At 28.3% G+C, this 21,754-nt stretch overlaps 1 protein-coding gene across 4 annotated transcripts in view; it reads left to right on the top strand.

Annotated features, from left to right (window-relative positions):
• Window positions 1-208: 208 nt before the first annotated feature.
• Window positions 209-21,754, top strand: part of LOC136079835 (protein N-lysine methyltransferase METTL21D-like) — a 23,665-nt gene continuing 2,119 nt past the window's right edge. The window contains exons 1-5 of one of the 4 annotated variants that reach the window (XR_010638260.1): window positions 210-502; window positions 1,009-1,134; window positions 11,700-11,769; window positions 12,008-12,124; window positions 20,926-21,034. Coding sequence is in view for 3 of the 4 variants with exons in the window: in XM_065796444.1 (XP_065652516.1) it covers window positions 276-502; window positions 1,009-1,134; window positions 11,700-11,769; window positions 12,008-12,124 (540 nt within the window). In the remaining variant the exon portion in view is untranslated. Of the gene's footprint in view, window positions 503-1,008; window positions 1,135-11,699; window positions 11,770-11,982; window positions 12,125-20,925; window positions 21,035-21,754 lie in introns of those variants that run through there. The other 3 variants (XM_065796444.1, XM_065796445.1, XM_065796446.1) reach the window with 3 other exon arrangements.

Raw genomic sequence — 21,754 nt, 5'->3', positions numbered from 1 at the left:
TAAAAGTGTATTTTTATTTCACTAAAAACATTAGTATTTTTATCAAAAATTTACCATAAATTGCTGGACCATCGCTATTTCGAAGTTGAGGGGCACAATCGTCAATTTCTAAAAAATTGTATTTCAAGAAAAAAAAAAAAAAAAAAAAAAAGATTTACATTTGTTGCGTTTACTTACTCTTTCTTTGTGAAATACAAGTTTTACTATAATAATCAAATTAACCGTAAGTTTTTGGCGCGTTTAGAGAAAAAAACTGCAAGAGACTCAAGAATATTATGAACAAACAATATATAGAAAGAGTTTTCGATTTCTCTTTTGGAGAGCTAACAATTAGTCAAACTACGATTGGAGATGTAGGTTGTGTTGTTTGGGATGCAGCGATTGTTCTCGCTAAATATATCGATGGTCCAAATTTTAAGGAAAAACACAGCTTTGCAAGTTCTTCTTTTTTGGAACTTGGAGCAGGAACTGGTTTAGTGGGTCTAACTGCTGCTGCATTAGGGTTAGTTATTAAATAGTTTATTATGGCAAGTCTGCAAGGACTGTATTTGTTTTTGGCAAGTCTGCAAGGACTGTTTATGGCAAGTCTGCAAGGACTGTTTTTATTTTATTTTATATTTACTTTATGTTACTAATTATTAGTTACATAAAGTAAATATAAAATAAAATTAGTCTAATATAAAGTAAAATATAAATAATTTACTATTAATAATTCGAACATAATTTTATTATATTTGAATTATATTTCAATCACCAGCATCTATTGTAAAATACTATTCAGAACAGTTGTCATCTATTTTGAAGTTCCTTTAAAATATCTCAGTTTCTGAGAGTTATTAATCTATTTAAATTAGTTTTCATAATTATTTTTCTTTTCCTGTTGTAAATTTGTTGTTTGGTTTGTTAAAAGGTATGATAGGCTTAATTTATTTGTATTAATTTTATCTTAAAGCTATGCTACCAATTATTAGTAATAACTCACATCTATGGTATAATTTTTTTTTTTAGTGGAATTGTAACTTTATCAGATTTAGAGACACTAATTCCTCTCATGCAAAAAAATATAGAAAGTAACAAAAATGTATTGAAAGGTAAATGCAGTTCAATGGTTTTAAAATGGTACGCAGTTTTATGGTATATTTATATTTATTGTTATATTAATAATTCTAAAAATTTGAAATGACCAATAGATACATAATACACAATCAAATTGTATTTTAACATATGAATAATATGTTAAATAGTTATATTCAAATTAAAAAAAAAACATTTGTCTATTTATTAATGTATAAAATAGTATTATTTAAGGTTTTATTCAAATTGGTTGAAGAAATTAAACTCAATTAGCTATAAAATTATACACTTGTAAATATTTAAATTAACGCAATGTAACTAAAGTTTCTCAACTATAGTTTAGTGTATACTTGACTGGTGTAAATTGTTGCTAAGTATTACACTGCATTGTTTTTAGCTTCATTAAAATTAAATCAAAATAATTAATAATTAATTTTTCTGTTAAAAGTATTTTACGCAAGGTCACATATGGGTCATTCTCCTGAAAAGTAACATTTTCAATAGTTAATTTTATAAAAATTAAATATTAAATTTTTTAAACCAAATTTTTTGTGGTTATAGCTTTGAGTATATTTAATCATTTGAAAGTATCCACACAACTCGTTAAATGTCAGTGTACTAAAAAAAAATTAAAAACTTATAGCATAATCCACAGACGTGACATTAAGAGTAATATCACTTATGCTGTAACAGCTATAAGTGTTTTTCAAGTAATTTTCAAAAATAATAATCATCTGTAATCAATAGTTTTTATTAGCTAACATAAAATAGTATATGGTACAAGATTTTAAAATTTTTTAAGTGTTATTAGTACGTAAATTAGCAAATGTTTTTGAATGGTAAATCTTGTGGAAAACTGTATTGCCCCCTGTTATTGAGGTTTGGCTGGCACAATATAAACACTACATCACCTCGATGATAGAGATATCATCTTTCTCCGGAAACATGAAAAATTCCTGGCCAGATCTCAAAACATTTATGACAAAATCATTTCCATCTGCAACTAAGGCTTGAATTAACCCAACAGAGTATTTGACAATTTTTTTGGAAGTTTGAAACTTCACAATCACAAAGTCATTCATTTTAATAGACAAGCTGTCCTCCTCACTATCGCCGTAAACACTGTGATAACTTAGTCTTGTCTTTTTCTTTTTACATTTACTTGGGCCTTGGTTTTCTTGTGCCAAACCTTTGGATATTGTTCCTTCAGCAAGTGTTTTCTTCCTTTTCGAGGATCGTTGACCTGGTAAAGTATGTTAAGGAATTTCTTAAAACAGAAACAAATAAAATTATTTATAAAAAAAAAATTACAAAATTAAATAACAGTTAAATAAGGTTTTTGATGCACAACTTATTTCAGTATTTTATGAAAATACAAGGCTTGCTGAAAAACTAAATATTAATGTTCAAACATTCTTGATGGCTAAGTACCTAGAACATTTAAGCAATGCAAAAGTTTGCAATATTCAAATGAGCCAATTTAAATTTATACATTAAAAGGATACGAGAATGAAGATCTGTCAAAGATCCAGTAGGGATTAGCACTTCTCCAATACTATAGTGATTGCATTTTGTACCATTGTCACATTCAGCGCATGTCAGCCTTCTCATATACAACGTTTCTTTTTTAGTGGAACTCCAAAACACCTCATGAACTTGTAAAGTCCCCTTGAAAGTTGTTAGGTTTTTGGGTACACATTTCTCATAGAGATTGAAATCTGTTTTTTTAATAGTATAGATGGTTATACTTGGACACTTTTCTTATCTTTTTTCAACCAAACAATTAATATCAGGAATATCTTTCCATTGTCCTATTATTCTGTCTGCCGTTCTTTTAATGCATCCCCCTATTCCATCAGGGGCACCTTTTCCATGCCCCTTTTCTGTGAAATCCCATCTCATTGTTTTAGCTCCAAACTCTTTTCGAAAAAAAGTACCTAGCAAATAGAACATGGACTTGTTTCGGTACTGTTGAGAAGTACTATCGCTAAGAAAATGAACTGTTTCAATGATAGGCAGCTTTTCTTTCAAGTTATTAATAACAGGCTTTAAATGTGCACAGATCCCAACAAAGTCGTGTTGCCTGTTATCTGAAAATGTACAGTAAGATTTGGCCTTTATTTTGTTTTCAGAAATACTATAATAGTACACCACAACTGTATGGATTGACACTTGGTTTTTTGATCCACCAAAATGTCTTTTGAGTATTTGCAATTGAAAATATCCCTAGGCCCCAAGTTATTTTTTACTTCTGATGTAGCTTTGTACTGGTGTTTTATATTGCATGCATGCCTCATAAACTTTTCCAACATGTTATTAATAAAAAGTAAAAAAAAAAGCAAAATTCTCATGGTCATTACAAAGACAAGTATCTCGTTTACGGAAGTCTGGTTGAACTACCCAAAAGGGTCTCAATTTACAAAATGTGCTATAAGATGTTGAATTGAACTCGTTTGTTTGTTTAAAGTCATTATACAAATTTAACATTGTATCATTCAATAGTCTTTTCTGTTTTTTCAGTTTGTTTTTTGTTATTGTTTCTTTTTTCCCAGCAGTAAGCCTACTAGAACTATCTTTTTCTAAAAAGTTTTGTACTTCCATCTTAAGTTTTCGTTGTTTCAGTATATTTGAGAGTTGATGTGTATGGTATGGATTGTGTGGTAAGATATATTTAGAAGTAAGATTGTTAAGGCTTCTTTGAAGTCTATACTTCTTTATTATCTTTCGACTTAATACCCTGGCAAAAACCTTTTTTTTGGTAATACATCTCTCAGTAGAAAAATTTGATTGTATTTGTGTCTTTAACACTTCGCTAAAAAGCAAGCTTTTCTTTACTTCCTTTGAGCATTTTGTATCATTAGTAATTTTTTTAACCACCTTTCGAGGAGTATTATCTCTTGCAGACTGCAGTCTGCATTTTTGTTTGTGTTTATCACCTCTTTGCTTTAACAATTTGTTTTTTTCTTCTAATTTTTGGATTTTTTTTCTATAACCTATCTCTATACTTTCTACGAATTTTTAACCCGCTGCTTTTTCTGGAACTAGATTCTTGACTGGGACCAGGAAGTACATTGAAGTCTAGTTCATTGTCAATAGGAATATTTACAATTGGACTTTCAGGTGGTGTTGACAAATATTCAATTAGTTATTGTCTTTTCTTTTTCATTTCTCGACTTCTTTTGGTCCTTTCCTTCCAACCTTTTTTTACTGATCTTTTATCCCTTTCTGAAAGTTCATGAATTTTCTTCCATGTTGCTTTTTTTTTTTCTCTGTCTTTTTGTTTTTGTTCTTCATACTTTTCTGGGTTTTCAGCTTTCATCTTCTCCCTTGCCTTTCTCATACTAAGTTTTTTCAATTCTCTAGTTTTTTCTATCTTTCCCATCTTTGTAATCTATCAGGCTAGAAACATTTATCTTTTCTCTAATAGTTAATTGGCTAAATGAGCAAAGTTTTAAAATATTAAAAATAGTATAAATAGACATTAAAAAATCCATATACAAGTAAAATTGTTATTTGTTGTCATGTCCGTTCCACTGGTGTCACGTCTGTTGCTTGTATTCCACAGATGTGACATCCACAAACGTGACAGATTAAAGGAAAAAGCCTAAAAGGGATGCTATGTTTTGAGGCTAGGACTCTGTTCCTCTTGGAGTAAACATGTCCAGGTAATAGCTAGTAATTAAAATTATTGCTTATAAAAAATTATATACTCTATAAATATAAATTTATATACTCTATAAATGTTTACCACAGATGTGACACATTCACATTAACAAATTCAACTTTTAAAGCTTCAATGCTTATTAACACAAAACAACTCCACCAAACCTTCCTTCAATTTTACTCATTAATAAAAATGTCTGGTGTTTCAGCTAGGACAGCAACAGAGAGCACTACTGCTTCATTCGACAGCTTTTTTTGATGTTAACAACTCTATCTACAGACGTGACACTTGAGCTGGTGACACGAGCTTCAATCACATAAAAGTTACTTTGAAAATATGTTTTGAGGAAAATAATATGTCAACTCTAATTTTAATGTATTTTTAATTATTTATTATGCATTAAAAAAAAAGTAAAGTACTTCTATCAAGGATTAAACTACTTGGGATTAGCAAAAGGTCTGGGTGGTGACATTCCACGGGCGTGACTTGTCACAGTCTGGAACATAATTTATTCACTGAAAATACTATTTTGGATTGGGTTAGATTAGTTTAACATTGTATGAGCTTTAAATTTATTATTTCACCCGTTAAAAATAAAAATAGTATTAACTTGAAAGAAAAAATTAGTGGTGACAGTATATTGCTACCTTTCTGAAGAATGACCCATATATGTTATTTATCTTTATGTCACATGTAAGTTATTTATATTTAGGTCACATATAAGTTAGTTTATTCACATTATAACTTACTTTCACATGAGAGCTTGTAATATCAAGGTTGAGATAAGGCAATGTTTCAATGGTTTAAATTGCAAACATGAAATAATTTTTTTTTACACAAACTTACTTTAATGTTTTATCTTATTTTGATTTTCAAGGTACAATCCATTTATTAATATGAAATAATTTAATACTATGAAATAATAAATTAATACTATTTTTTATTATTATGATAATCATTATATTTTTAATTATGCTAATACTATTTTTTATCATTATTATAATTATTATATTTTAAATTATTTTTTCAACCCTCAACCTCCATAACTCAGAAACACAAGTCAAACAAGGTCGTTGTGTTGAGAAACAACTTGAGTGCAATACTACTAAAAGAACTCAGAACTTAGTGGCTTAGGATCACGTGGCCTGACTGCAAAAACAGAGTTTTAAGATAAACACAATTTAAGTTTTCTATGCAAAAAAAAAAAAAAAGGTTTCTAATTGGTTTTTTGTCAAAACCAATAAAACCAAAAACTACGGGTTTTAAAAACAGTTTTTATGATTTTTTGCATAATTAATTTGAATATTTATTTATTATTGATAGGTATAAAAGTCTAATTTGTAAATAATTAAATTTTTGTTAGAATATATAGTTTTCTAATGTAAAAAAATTTTATAAAGAGTAATTTATCATTTTGCAGATAACTTCAGCTTTTTTAGTATAATGCAGTGTTGATAAACGACATTAGTTATCTTATCTCCACTTTTCTTCTGCGGCAGTTAACGGCGGCCTCTCAATAAATTTTTAGCATCATATAATTTAATTTTTGTGGTCGCAGCCAGATAGCAAACTGTTATGGAGACCAATGCCAACACAAACCCATGCCAACCCATTTGTTGGCCACCTGCAGAAGAAATTTTGGAGGAAAAATGATTTGGATGCCACCTTCAGGGACTTTTGTCTCCCAACTGGCTGGGATGGTCAAATTGGATGCAAAAATATTTGCTTCCCACTATTGGAAGTTATCAAAAACATTTTCACGTTTGTTTTTAAGTTAACAACCAATTTAAATATTATTTAAGAGCAAATATTAAAAATTTGACATCATAGTTGTGTTTTATATGATTTCTTACTTTCATATTTAAAACAAATGAGAAATTAATTTTAATATACCTTAGGCAAAAAATAATAATTTTGAAATTATTTATTTGTCGAAGGCATAAAAAAGTTTATAATAAATAATTAATAAGTTGTCAGTTTACGATCAAAATATGATATTTTGTTGCCCATTCTAAAATTTTCATTTTAGGATCATAACAAAAAAATTTGTTAATTTTAAATTTTTAGATATAAAAATAATTAAAAAATGTAACATCCTTTAATATTCATTAAGAATTAATAAAATTAATTTATTTTGATGTTGGCTTGAATTCAATTTTTCCTATGTAAGAAACTTACAAAAATTAAACTTGTTTTTAAAAATAAATTTTTTTGCAACATAATTGAAAATAAAAAATGCGCTTTAGTCAAGACAAATATTAATCTTTAGGGATTTTTTTTACCTATTTAAATTCTGGTGTAGTATGAGATTTTTACGCCTATGTTTTTTACTAATAATAAATTTTTACTCCCTTATAAAAAGTTTTCAATTAATTTTTTATTCGTAAAAATCTTGTATTAAATTTTTACTGTCATGAGATTTTTTCTCACCTTGTAAACTTAAATTTTGCAACCACATTCTATTTTGTTAATATTATCGACTCAATAATATTTACAAAATACAACGTGATCACAAAAAAGACTTTTGTAATCAGGTTGAAACAAGCCACAATCTTTAAAATGTTTAAAAGTGTTGACTAAATACTTTTTTTTTTGCGAATGAAGTAATTAATATACTGTAAATATTTTGATAAACTGTTTATAAACCATGTCAGATTTACAACTATATACAATTTTAAGTCAAGCTGGGACAGAAATGGTGTGTGATCGACCGCTATTGCTGACCACGCAAATGGTTTTTTGACAACTTGACCACAACTGTTTAGATATTTTTTAAACATTTTTGAAATGTGCTGAAAAAAAAAACGCTAGCTAAACTTAAACTAGGAAGAAAATTTAAGAATAAATGAAAAAAGAAAACATTTTCTTAGGAAAAAGAAAATATATAAGCACTAAAATAAAACTCAAAAACTTAAACTCAAAGCAAAAATTTTTTTTAGTTACATTTTTAATTGCGTTTAAAATATATTACTTTAAAAACCTATCTTTTGAAATGTTTTATTAAAGTTACGCAAGACGCTTTCACAAATTACTTATAATGATTGTTTAATGAATGAACAAATTTTATTTAAATTATTAAAAAACTGTTATATATTTTTTTTTAAATTGTATAAACATTTATTTTTTCTAAAAAATTGTTTAAAAAAGTATTGTAGTCTATTTAAAATAGTTAAAATAATTTTTAATAATTTCACGCTCTGATTAGTTAGTCAAGTTAAAAAACAAAAAAGTTTTAAACAATTCTTTGTAAAAATAAAAACATAAAAAAATTAAATCATTCCATGGCAACACAAGATTTAATTTAACATATTCATAATTTAACGTAACTTAAAAATTATCTTTCATAATATTTTTAGAAAGATATGAAAAAGTAGTTTCAAACGTTTAAATTTATGATAAAAAATAGGTGCCTTAAAAAAAATTAAATATAACATTTGTTAATTTACACAAAATGTGTTTATTTGAAACAATCACTATAGTTAATTTTTTTATTTTAAAGCCTTCGGGTAGAATAAAAACTTTGGGAATGATCAAAAATTAAAAGTTATTCATAACATAACAATTTTTTTATGGCATTTGCTAAAACATCAAAACTGTTGTGGTCAAATTGTAAAGAAAAAAAATTATAAGTGTGGTCAGTTACTGTGTGTGATTGCACGCCATTTCTGTCCAAGCCTTTAATTGCAAATGATTTTATTCTTTATCAATTACAGAAGATATCCTTCACAACAAGTAATAAAAATGATGTAAAAAAAAGATCTTTTTTGAGAACTTGTTTACAAAGGTTTAAGCCTTAGAATAAGATGCTAAACAGACAGAGTTTTATAAACTTTATGTGGAAATGGTTTTTATATCACCATTCTTTTACTTCTGATGAAAGTCTAGGTTGTGGAGTTCAAAATATAACAAATAAATTTGTTATATTTTGAATTGCATTTATCAAATTTCACCTGCCTAATTAAATAAATGAGAGAGTCGGAATATTAAACATTTAAAAAAAGAAAAGTATTTTTAAACAGGGAAAATGGTTTAAAATATGGGACAACAGTTAGGGACCACATTTAGTGAAAATTTAAAATTTACAGAATCATTTTTATTGCCGTCATCTTTGGATTACATTTTTAACAGTTTCTAATTTGGTTTATGTTGTTATATTAGCATTATTTTAGGTCTAATGACAGTCTAAGCTATTCAGTTCGATTATCAATAGATCAATGGTCTCACCTGCCAAGTAAATGGTAGAATATCAATAAATTAGAGGGTTAGAATTTTGAAAAAGTGAATAACAAAAACAACAAACATTTGATAGGAAAGATTTCTCAACACTTTGATTGACTGAAGCAAATACAATTAACATTAAATAAAATTAATCAGAAGTGACTGTTTATTAAAGATGTCGTAGCTCCTTTAATGTCACTTTTTAAACTTTTAAAAGTTTAAAACTTCTAAACATTTAAACTTTTAAATATATTGTTTTTAACTTTTACAAGTTAAAAAGTAGAGTCAATACTTTTTAACATTTTATAGATGAATTTTGTTGTTATTGTAAATAGATATTATTTTGCAATATCTAATCATTTAAAATAAGAATTCAATGTTATTGTAAATAATTAAATAAATAAAATATTTAGGATGTTGACTTGTTCAAAAAAACTTTCATTAAAATCTGACAATTCAATTACATATAAATTTTTTTTTGTCAAAATAATTTTTTCACCAATAGCATGGAAGTAAAATTTCCACTTATCAACTTTTGTTTTGAATATTAAACTACTAATTTATTTGATAATTTAAAAAAAAAAATGTATTTTTCTTAAAAAAACTTTTGCAATAAATCATATAAAACAAAACTTTGATGTCAAATTTTTAACTTTTGCTCCTATTTAACTCGTTAACCTAAAAACAAGTGGAAATATTTTTTACTACATCAACCATCAGGAGGCAAGTATTTCTGCCTCCCATTAGGCTGCTGCTGCCAGTTGGAAAGCAGAAGCCACTGATGCCGCCTCCAAATTTGTTTGCCTGCAAAATTTCTTCTGAAAGGGGCCACTAATGACTTCCACCTCCCTAATAGTGTTGGTCTACAAATCATTTTGCCTCCAAATTTTTTTTTTTAGCTGTGGATGCCAATATAGAGATTAAAGCCACTAAAGGCAGAAACCACTAAAAGCGGAAGCCAGAACATTTTACTTCCAAAAGTAATTTGAGAGGCCGTCACCAATCGTTTCTACCTCTTTAAAAAATCAGCCTTTCAGCAGAAAGTTACTTTGCCACCAGGCAGCTTTATCAATTTTAGCATTTTTTAAAAACTAACTTTTTTAAATAGTTAAGTAATTAGCCAGACTTTTCAGGAAAGATATGTTTACTTCGAATTGTTTTAAAAACCAACTTAAATTATGCCACACAAAATAAAAAAAGTATAAAAAAGGACCAGAGGGAACCATCTTCCTAAAAGTCCAACTTCTAAATGCATAATTGACAGTCCAACAATCTAAATAATTTTAATAAACTAATTACTAATTAAATCTAAATTTATTTAGTAAAAAGCATAGTCGTAATAAATAAATAAATTTAATCCATCAAGGTTTTGCATATAAAAAAGAAGTTATAAAACAAGAAATTATTGATAAAGTTCAAATATAAATATAAATTCATCTTTATGCGTGATGTAAATTTATCTTTATGCATGATGAGTACAAATCTTTAAGACATAAAGGAACATCAAACTAAATGAAAGTGAGGTAAGAAAACCTATAAAACTGGCCTTATAAGAATTTTGGTTCTTATCGAGCTGAAAGTTTAATGCAAAATATTTTAAATCATTTCAATTCATTTGGTGTCTTGGTATGAAAAGAGATATAGCAAGTTCTACTTAAGATGGTGCAGCAATCAATTCGAAGCTTGACACAATAAACAGACATTGTTGATTGGTTTTGCTTTAATCATGCAATTTACCTTGGTGTATGCGACACTTTATACAAGAAAAATAAAGCTACAAATGCATCAATCGCCTAGAAAATAGACAATGATTCAGAAGAGGATGAACATGGAATTTAGATGATAATTTCAGTTTTGAAAATATGAAGGTTGAGATTAATGTTGACTATGCAATGTCTGAAAGTTCATCTGTTTCTTTTAAGGATGGATTAAATACACTTCTCAATATGGATAGCATTACACACTTGCCCAAATCTACTGATTAATTCAAATGGCTTAAGCAAGAGTGTTTGCTGTACCAAAATACAGGTAAGAGAATATAAAATATAAAAGATTTACAATTTACTTTTATATTTTATATATAAAATATAAAAGATTTACAATGAAGTTGTCTCTCTAAAGGCCATGTTAATAGATGTCAAATGCATTTTTTGACCTGCATAAGTTTCTGCACAAAAATCTGATCATGATTATTTGATGAATCATTAAAATCTTTAGTTTTCTTGAAACTCTTTTACAATGAAAATAAGTCATAAGTTTTATGTAAGAATATTTTAAAAACTAAAACCATAACTGCTCTTTTTTGGAAACCCTACAAAAAAACAAAAGCACAACTTGAATAAGATTTAACTTTTTTTGAAGAAACATAATGACATTAAAAATAAATGGCACATATAATAATAACATTGTTAAAAGTGGGCTTAACTAAAAATGCATATTTTTGTAGTAAGGCCACTGCTAAGCACCCAATCTTCTAGCATTTAAAATAAAAGTTCTACTGTTATTCCACTTTTGCATTTGGTTAATCTACACCACTAACACAACTGGTTTATCTACTAGTTGTTTGAAAAAGAACTATACACTATTGATTTGTATTTTTTTTTTTTAAATGTAGTTGTTCATCTTTTTATCCTAGTTCTTGCTTCTGTATCATGCATTATTTTTGTGCATTTTTATTGTGGTTAAGAGCCTTGGAATATGTGGAGGCTAAGTGCTTTTAACTAAAATATTTTTATTATTGCAGGGGAAGCAACCTTAGTTTCATATCTCCTCCTGATATAATTTTGGTGTCTGATTGTATCTACTATGAAGATGTAAGAAACATGAATATTAATATATTCTTTAATGCTTTCTTTTTCTTTTCTTTTTTTAATTTTTTTATTTGTCTTGTTCATTATTGTGTACATTGTTTGTTTGTTGTTGTTATTGTTTTTTGTTTTTTTAAATGAAATCTATGCATAAAATAAGTTGTTATACATCATTGACTTCTTTTATTTTTATTTAGTAATTTTTTTTTTTTTTTTTAGTTTTGATGAATGTTCTCTCTTATAGTCATTATTACTGGTAAACTCAATGTCTCAATTATGCTCAGAGAAAACTACAATTTACTTATCATATGAAGATAGAAACACTGATCATAAACTTCAACTTGTCAAAGAGTTTTTTTTGGTATGGGTTTTTAGTTTTAAGTTAATTAAACACAAAAACATTCTCTGAAAGTCTTTTGCATAAGTCTAATATGTTGGACTTATGCAAAAGACAGTTTCATGGGTTTATATATATATATATATATATATATATATATATATATATATATATATATATATTATATATATATATATATATATATACATATATATATTTGTTTCTGTCCTATTACTATCCTATTATGTATGCCTAATCTAAATAGCAACCATTCAAACTTAATAGTAATATTAGTAGTTATGATAATCATAAAAAATCTTCTTTTTTTTTTGACGGGGGGGGGGGGGGTGATAATTTTTTGTTGTAATCATTCTAAAAACATTTACAATGAATGTTTGCAGTAATAGGATGCCACATTGCTGAATGAATGTCATACAAAGTTGTATTGTTAGTCAAGCAAGAAGTGACAACTCGCTTGAGCAGCAAGAACAGTAGTATATTTAGATAGTAGTATATTTTAGTTAGTATATTTAGAGAAAGCAGGGCAACATTACGGTAATGGTATAAATAATTTTATTCAGGAGATTTATAGAGGTAAAGAAAGTAATCATAAGTAAAAAAATTTAGAGTACACAAAAAAAAAAGACAGATGTTAACTTTGTCGTTGATATTATATAAGACATCAAGTAGAGGACTCAGCAAGAGTATTGTCATAAATCAGTACGAGGCTATCAACAAGACTTATCAACAAGATCAACAAAATTATTATCAGTAAACAAGTGAGTTTAGTTTATGTTAAAATTCACCCGTCACTTCAAGCCCCAAACTGTTGCAGAATAGAGATCACATTCAAAGTTATTTGCCTGTTCTAAACCAGCAAAAAGCGAATAATTTTTATCAAGAGTGGAGCCTTTAGTGGTGTTATTAGATTTAAGAGCTAAGTTTATCAGGAGGATATATAAAGATGAGAAATAATGTAGCTAAAAATTAGAGATGCGGTATTCCACTGGTCATTGGAACTAAAAATAAATGTTGTCCAATAAAAACCATTTTAATACTGGGATTAGAAAAGAACTATTCAATAAGTTAGTAAACTTTCTCAAACACACCTTAAAATAAGAGCTTATAGAGAAGACCAGCATGACAGACTTTATTGTCTTTGATTTCAAGAGCATTGGCCCTTGGTTTACTGCTTCTATCTAATGCAAGATTAATTATTACATATAGTTAATCTCAAAATAAATTACATTATGATATAATAAGTTATAATTTTCCCAGTTACAACAAATTCTTTTATTTAAAATGCTATTCTACTCATAATCTTAATTTGTGCATTTTTAAATTCACTATTTTTTCTAACTTGTTAAATGCACTAATTTTTCTAACTTGTTAAATGCACTACTTTTTCTAACTTGTTAAATGTACTAATTTTTCTAACTTGTTAAATGCACTACTTTTTCTAACTTGTTAGATGCACTATTTTTTCTAACTTGTGAGGTAACTTGTTTTTGTCTCTAACTTGTTTTTGTTTTATTCAAAGTTTTTGTTTGCTTTTTATTTTTAACTGATTCTTGTTTATAGTATTTACTATATACTTTTTTATAGTTATATTCGCTTACTAGTTTTTATTTTATTTGTTCTTTATGAGTATTAATGAACTCATATTTTTAAGAAACAGTGACAAGCGGCATTACAATTGGACTTTTTAATATATTAAATGTTTTACACTTTTCTACATCAAATAATTATGAAAAGTAAAAAACAAAAAACATGTTTTATCATTAAATTCAGTTGGCTCGAAAAATCATGGATTTTCAAGCCAATTATTTTTCTCTATCCCATTAAAAACAGAGTCTGTGTGTTTATTGTAAAGTGTTGATGCTCTTAACTGTGTAGCAAGTAAAATTAGAACTCTTTTTACAAGAAAAATTAGAACTCTTCAAGCCTTGCAATTGCAATTCTTTTAAGATAAATTTAAAAACGAGATATTCATGCACAGCTAACTATGACTAAGCTTATTGTTGAAACTGAAAAAATACATGTTTTGAGTTAATTGTTTAATGATGACATTGTCTTTGAACAATCAATTGTTTGTATGCTGACGTTTTACAATCAGATGTTTGATTTTATTCAAGGAACTGGAGTGCCATGGTGAGGAATTTTCTAATTAACCTTAAGCTTCTAAATAACTTTTTAGTTTTTTATATATTCAGAGGTATTACCTCATGGCTGTCCAGCAGTATGGGACAACATGTTTCCGCAAAAGGCAACTAAGTTTAAGAGAAAAAAGTCACTCAATCGCTTGCCAGGGAGACCAGACTTTTTTTTATTATTATTTCATTACTCTTTTGCATGTTTTTACTTAAAAAAGTGTATATTAATAATAATTAGCTTTATTTTGAATTATCTGAATAATTATAAATAAATAAAAAATAAATCTAAATAATATTGAATTATCTAAATAATTTTGATTTTATTGTGATTATTTTAAAAAAACCTTTAAAATACATTCAAAGTAGTTATACACTACATTGCAATATATAGTTTTACTGTCATGACATGCACGCAATTCAAAGTGCAATTATAATGTTTTTTAAAACATTGTAGTCTCATTTTTAAAGCGCATTTTCTTTTCGATTAAAAATCGCATTTTCTTTGTATTTAAAAAGAATTTATCTTTTTTTTTTAAACAATGTAGTTTTTTTTAAACAATGTAGTTGCATTTTAAATCATGCTTTTTTTTCAATTCAAAATGCAAATGTATATGGAATATATATATATATGTATATTTTTTTATTTTTAAACATTTTCGCTTCCAACAAGGCTGCAAGCAGCCACTAATTGAAGTTGGAAGTTACTGAAAGAGAAAAGATGAAGATTGTAAAGCAAATTAACGATTGACAGACCACTTAAAGTATTGCAAATTATAAGAATCAGGAAAGCAAGATGAAGGAAGCGAATTCCAAAGAACTGATGTTCGAGGAAAAAAACTAGACGAATATGCGTTTTTGGAGCACTTAGGAACAGTCACAGAAAAAGGATGACACTTAATTGAATGGCGAGTAACACGAGAATGAATTTTAGTAGATGGCACATAAGACGCTAGCTCTTTAGAGCAGTGCCCATTATAGTATTCGTAGAAAAGAGAAAGAGAAGCAACATTATGGCGATGTGATAATGGTTAAAGGTTGGCTGCAAGAGCAGGTCCAACTATGTTTACAATGCGTTATTGCGCCTTGTTTAAAAGAGAAAGGGCATCATTAGAAGATCTGCCCCAGATATGGCAACAGTATTCCATACAAGGCCAGATTTGAGATTTATAGAGATAGAGAATAGAATTCGAAGTATGTGTCAAGCTCGATAAAGAGATGTAACCTTAGCAGATGCTAATTTTGCAACGGATTTGATATATGATTTCCAAGAAAGATTAGAAGTAAGAGTTAATCCTAGAAGATGGAGAGTAGATGACTCATTGAGTACATCACCGTTCATAAATATAGGAAAATCTAAAGTATTGTGATAACGATTGGCTGAAAAAAATTGAGTTTTATCTGTATTGAAGTTCACCAGCCACTGTAAACCCCATGCTGTAGCAGAAGTGAGATCTTTTTCAAGCTCAAATGCCCCCTCCAAGCAACAAGAGAGTGTTGGTTTCTTATTACGACAAGAATAAACGGTAGTATCATCAGCAAACAATGCCACCTTAGATGTGAGAATATCTGGAAGATCGTTAATGTAAATTAAAAAGAGTATAGGGCCAAGGATAGAACCTTAAGGAACCCTTGAAGTTACAGAATAAGAAGAAGAGTGCTGTCCATCAAGGACAACTTTTATACTACAATTGGAAAGGAAGGATTTGATAATCTTAAAGATGTTGCCAGATACACCATAAGAAAAAAGCTTATGGAGAAGATCGACATGCCAAACTTTATCAAATGCTTTTGAAATGTCAAGAGCGATGGCCTTAACCTCTCCACCTTTATCTAATGCACGATAAAACCTATCGGTTATTACTGTTAGCAAATCAGCTGTAGAACGAGAAGATCGAAATCCATATTGATGGTCAGAATGTAAGTTATTAGATTCAAGATAAGAAATTAAGTGTTTGTTAATTAAAGATTCAAAAACCTTGCTTATGATAAGAAGAAGACTAATGGGACGGTAGTTAGACAAATCAGATCGCTCTCCAAAATTTTTGAAGATAGGGATAACAGATGCCGCTTTCCAGCAGGCTGGAAAACAAGACTCTGATAAGCACTTGTTGAATAGTTTTGAGACTATAGACGACAGCTCCGGAGAACACTTCTGCAAGACAATAACAGGTATGTTGTCCGGAATAAACAGACGCCTGTTTTCTGGAGAATTGTTTTGCTGAAAAATATGGAAGTAACGGTTTTGATTGGCTATCGCAGCAGCACAGTGTGAGGAAAACCATGGAGGAGAGTGAGGCTTGACCTGGAATCATTGAGAAGGAACAAAAGATTCCATGCCAGCCTGAATCCATGAAGTTATGTAAGAAGCACATTTGTTGACAGGAAGAGAAAAGATTTCTACCGAAGAAAATCATGGAAAGAATCCCAGTCAGCTTTACTGTAGTTGTAAGAGGTACAATAATAGAGGGATTCAGGTGATGAAAAAGAATGAGATATTAGTTTTAGAGAGATCAAACTGTGATCAGATGCACCTAAGTGTGAATGTCGAGAAACTGAGCACTGACTAGGATCAGAAACAAGACATAAGTCGAGTAGAGAACGTAAATGATTCGCCTTGTCAGGAAAGTGAGTTGGAAAGTTGACCATTTAAGTGAAGGATTGAGAAAGGCAAATGTTGAGAGCTTTAATGCCTGCAGAATCGCTGATACTAGAGCCAAGCCATTCAGAGTGGTGAGCATTAAAGTCACCGACAACACCTATATTAGCTGATGGATAAAGAGAGAGGGCTTGGTCAATATGATCAGAATCAACATCAAAAAGAGTGCAGTCTTGAGATGAAGGAGAGTGATATAGAACAAAGGGAAAGGCAATAGAGTGAAGTGGTGCTAATGAAAGCACATGAAAGAATAGTCTGTGGATTTAAACCTAGTTTCACAACAAATCGGTGAATTCTTATGAATGTAAATGCCCAGGCCAAGCATGTGACTATTGGTGTCTTTATGACTTAAAGGAAGATAACCATCAACTCTAAGATCACAAGATAAGACAGCTGAACTCAAATTAGTCTCACAAAGAGCAAATAGGTCTGGTGAACTTTGCAAGAGATAAGACTCAACAGAAGAAAAGTTACTTCAAAGACCACGAATATTAGTGAATGATAGGTTTAAAGAACTTGGTGGTGATGATGGTTTTTTGTGTTTTATAGTTTTTGGTACTTTATTCATTTTTAAATTAGATTGAAGAACTTGACTCAAAGCATAAATAGTACTCAGAACACCGTTTAATAGCCCAAGCAATTGCCTCATTACTACTAATAAACCCTAAGCCGCAACAAAGGACTCCAAATGTGGCCTCCGCAATGCACAACAAAAGTACAAACAGGGACACCATAGATGCACAACATTGCATTGTTAATACTTTGATATTTTTCAACTGTTGATGGAATCAGCCTCACTGAGAGCTACCACAGAGTTCGGGAAACCTGACTACCAGCCGGCCTCAGAATCATAAAACTGAGTTTTAGAGCTGCACCCTCATTAGGAGATAATAGAATGAGTTACCTGTCATAAAAACAGAAACACAAGCAAAACCCATGCATTGAGTCATGAAGATCCAGCATTCAACGTCCTAAACTGAAAACAATGTATTAAAAATACATCTGCGCCAGCCCAATAGATGAAGTAGGGGTGGGAGGCTGGTCAATAGATAGAATCTGTTTACCCCTTATATATATATATATATATATATATATATATATATATATATATATATATATATTATATATATATATATATACATTTATACATATATATATATATATATATATATATATATATATATATACATATATATATATATATATATATATATATATATATATATATATATATATATATATATATATATATATATACATACATATACATATATATATATATATATATATATATATATATATATATACATACATATATATCATTTACATTATAAAGACTTCAAAAGAAATCATGCTAAAACATGATTATTTTTTTCAATATAATTGCTTTTGGCTCTCATAGATCGCCATTTTGTTTTTTATAATTTTTTATAAAAGTTTTTCACTTTTCTCTCGCACTCATTTCTTCCCGCCAAGGCTATATATATATACATACATGTCTTGACGGGAAGAAATAAGTGCCACAACAATGAAAAGCTCTCCTAAAATGAACAGGGCCAGCTATTGGAGCCGGAAGCAATTATATTGAAAAAAGATAATCATATTTTAGCATGATTTCTTTTTAAGTCTTTACAATGTGTTTCATTTTTTAGTATTTGTTTTTTTTTATCATAAATATGTGTTTGTTATAATAAATAAAAATTATTAATCGCATATTTATTTGCAAAAAAAATTGCTGAAGTAATGCGTGTGTTTTTAAAAATTTCAACAAATGCCAACATTTGCATATGCAAAAATATTGAAATGTGACATTTATTTTTCTGTCTTTTTTTTTCTTTAACAAAAGTTTGCTCTTTCGTAGATTTGGCACGTCATTTCAAGCATTCATAGATATGTCGTGCCATGTTTGTTTCATTAATATTACAAGGATATATACATAACAAGTGTCATTTATCGCAACATAAAAAAAGTTTTTAGACGAGCATTGTTTTTACTGCTTATAAAAAAAGTTTTATATTTTCTTATTGTAACAGAATGCAGGCATTTTCAGAATTATTAAAAATGATTATTAAAATGATTGTATTTTTTATTTTAGTTACAATGATAATTATATTTTTGAGAGTAAAAATTAAACTTTTGCGAGAGCCATAAATCTCCCGTATATATATATATATATATATATATATATATATATATATATATATATATATATATATATATATATATATATATATATATATATATATTTATATATTTATATATTTATATATAATAACTCAAATATAATATATATTTATATATAATAACTCCCTTGGCTTTATGAAAAGAAAAAAAACACCCTTAATATTTTTAAATGAGTTTTTTCTTATTTTTTCTTGGCAGTAGGTTAGTAGTTAAGATTTCAACTCATAATCGAGATTTTCAAGGTTCAAATCCACTTTACACATCTTGAATTACCCTGCTTAATCTGTTTCTCCACACAGCCACTTTGTTCAAGTTTGTGCTTTGGAATTTAGGTTTTAGAGTGAAAAATAAAATTAAAAAAAGAAAAAAGAAGCCAATTTCCAAAAAATTTTTAGAAAAGGAGTACCCTCCTCAACTATAGTGTTTATAATTTTTAATGTTTCAATATTTTGAAAAAAAAATGCATTCTTCTGAAAAGAAATTTCTTTTAAATAAGAAAAATCTTTTACTACTGTGATCAAAAAGTAAGGTTAAATTGTTTATAAAATGTAAATTCTTTATTTATTCTTCCAAATCAATTTCATCCCCTTCAATATAATCCTGGTCCAATAAAACTCATTTTTTCTAATGCTTTTTCTAGTCCTCAAAACAGTTGAAAAAGTCTTTTTCAGTATAGCCTTCAAGACCTTCAATTCGGTTTTTATCTCCTCAATCGGGTTTTTATCTCCACAATCATGTCAAAACGGCATCCCCGCATTGACCTTTTGAGTTTGCTGAATAGCCAGAAGTCAGACAGGGCCAAATCAGGCGAATACAGTGGTTGCGGAGCAATATTAGTTGAGTTTTTGGCAAAAAAGTCACAAGGAACTAATGCAGTATGACATGATGCACTATCGTGACGAAGGAACCAGGATTTGTTTACCCATAATTCTGGCTGTTTGAAGCGAATAGCTTCACGCAACTGACACATAATGCTCAAATAATATTCTTTGTTGACAGTTTGACCTGGTGGAAGGAATTTATAGTGCACCACATTATGATAATCAAAGAAAGCTGTCAACATGACCTTGATTTTCTATCGACTTTGCCATGGTCTTTTCGGTCTTCTTTCACCTTTTGCATAATATTCGCTGGATTGGTTGGTGGTTTGAAGTGCATTTGAAGTGGTCCTGATAGTCAGACAACAAAGTTTCACACACATCAATGCAACACTTTTTATCCAAAAAATTGATGCAAACAAAATTTGATGCAAATTCTTCGCTCAACAAAATCACCCATTGTAGAAATTGAAAATTTTACTTTTGGTTGTTTACAAAAACATATGTAACTCGGAGATAATTAAACCTTTTGACAAATGGATACTTGGCAATTGTTATAGACAGTCCTACCAACCTAGGAAAAAAAAAGGTTACCTGCCTTCATAATGCCTGCAAGTTTTAAATAACAATTTCACCTTACTTTTTGATTACAGTAGTATTCCCATGTTTAAGAATTTTTTCCCTTATTAATACCCATAAAAGATTATTGTGTTTCAATTTAGTTTTAAAGAAGTTCATTTATAAAATGGATTTTTTTAAAAGTATTAACCATTAGTTTTGTTAAACATTTTTTAGATGTAAAAAAGTTAGAGCAGAGTAAAGTTTATATGATATTGTATCTTGTTTTTGATCAGTTTTAAAGTAAACATTTTTGTAATCTACTAAAAAGTTTGTAATAGTTTCTGGTGTTTACTTATTTTAGTGAACAGCAGATACCACTTCTAATTGTTCTTTAAAAAAGAGAAGAAATCAATGAAGGAAATTTTTTTTTTTTATTTGTCCTTATATTTGTAGAACATGTAAAGAATTAGAAAAAGATTGTACCTTTCTGATAAAGTGTATGAAAAATTATTGACATAAATCCAGCACCTAAAATCTCTAGGAACTGGTAAAACTGAAATAGGTGTGTAAGTTTAATTTTTTTTAGTTAGTAATATTTGAAATTTGTTATTTAATTTATTTTCTGAATGCTGTTCTGGAAAAACATTTTATAAAGTGGTTTGTGGAGTCTTGGCTTCACTTGAAAACTTGTCAACAAAGTATATCCAAAAATAATTTTTTTTCTGCTTGATTTTATATAATGGGTGTTAAAAAGATAAAACGTTTTACACCTCATAAAGTATTCATCTGTCCATGCGGTCATTGTAGTAATATAGTTGGATTCACAATTAGTAATATTAATATATATACAGTGCTTCCAGAAAGTATTGGTGCAATTGTAATTTTTTTATTATAGACAACTTCAAATCAATATAAATTGTAAAGTAATTTCAATTTTAAACTAGTTTTTTTTTTAAATGAAAGGTAAAATCAATTTAATTCAAATATAATGTCAAATATTGTCAATCTGCTTGTTTTTTTAATGAGTTAATTAGAAGTTTAATGTCTACTCGGAAAAATGTCTGAAATTAAGCGTGCAAAAATATTAGCGCACTCATTTAAAATGTATTAGCAAACTCGTTTAATTCATTTGAGGAAAACTTTTTTGGTTAATTTTTGTTAAAAACTCTGCTGATTAATAATAGTCAATAAAAAATATAAGAAAAATAAATTGAAGAGGGGGAAATATCATTAGAATTAAAGTTAGATAAAAATTTAAAATTGCAACAACAAAAATATGGGT

Source organism: Hydra vulgaris, chromosome 04, assembly GCF_038396675.1.
Source record: "Hydra vulgaris chromosome 04, alternate assembly HydraT2T_AEP".
NCBI lineage: Eukaryota > Metazoa > Cnidaria > Hydrozoa > Anthoathecata > Hydridae > Hydra > Hydra vulgaris.
Note: the sequence above shows the minus strand (reverse complement) of the source record. Positions and strands in the feature narration are given on the sequence as shown.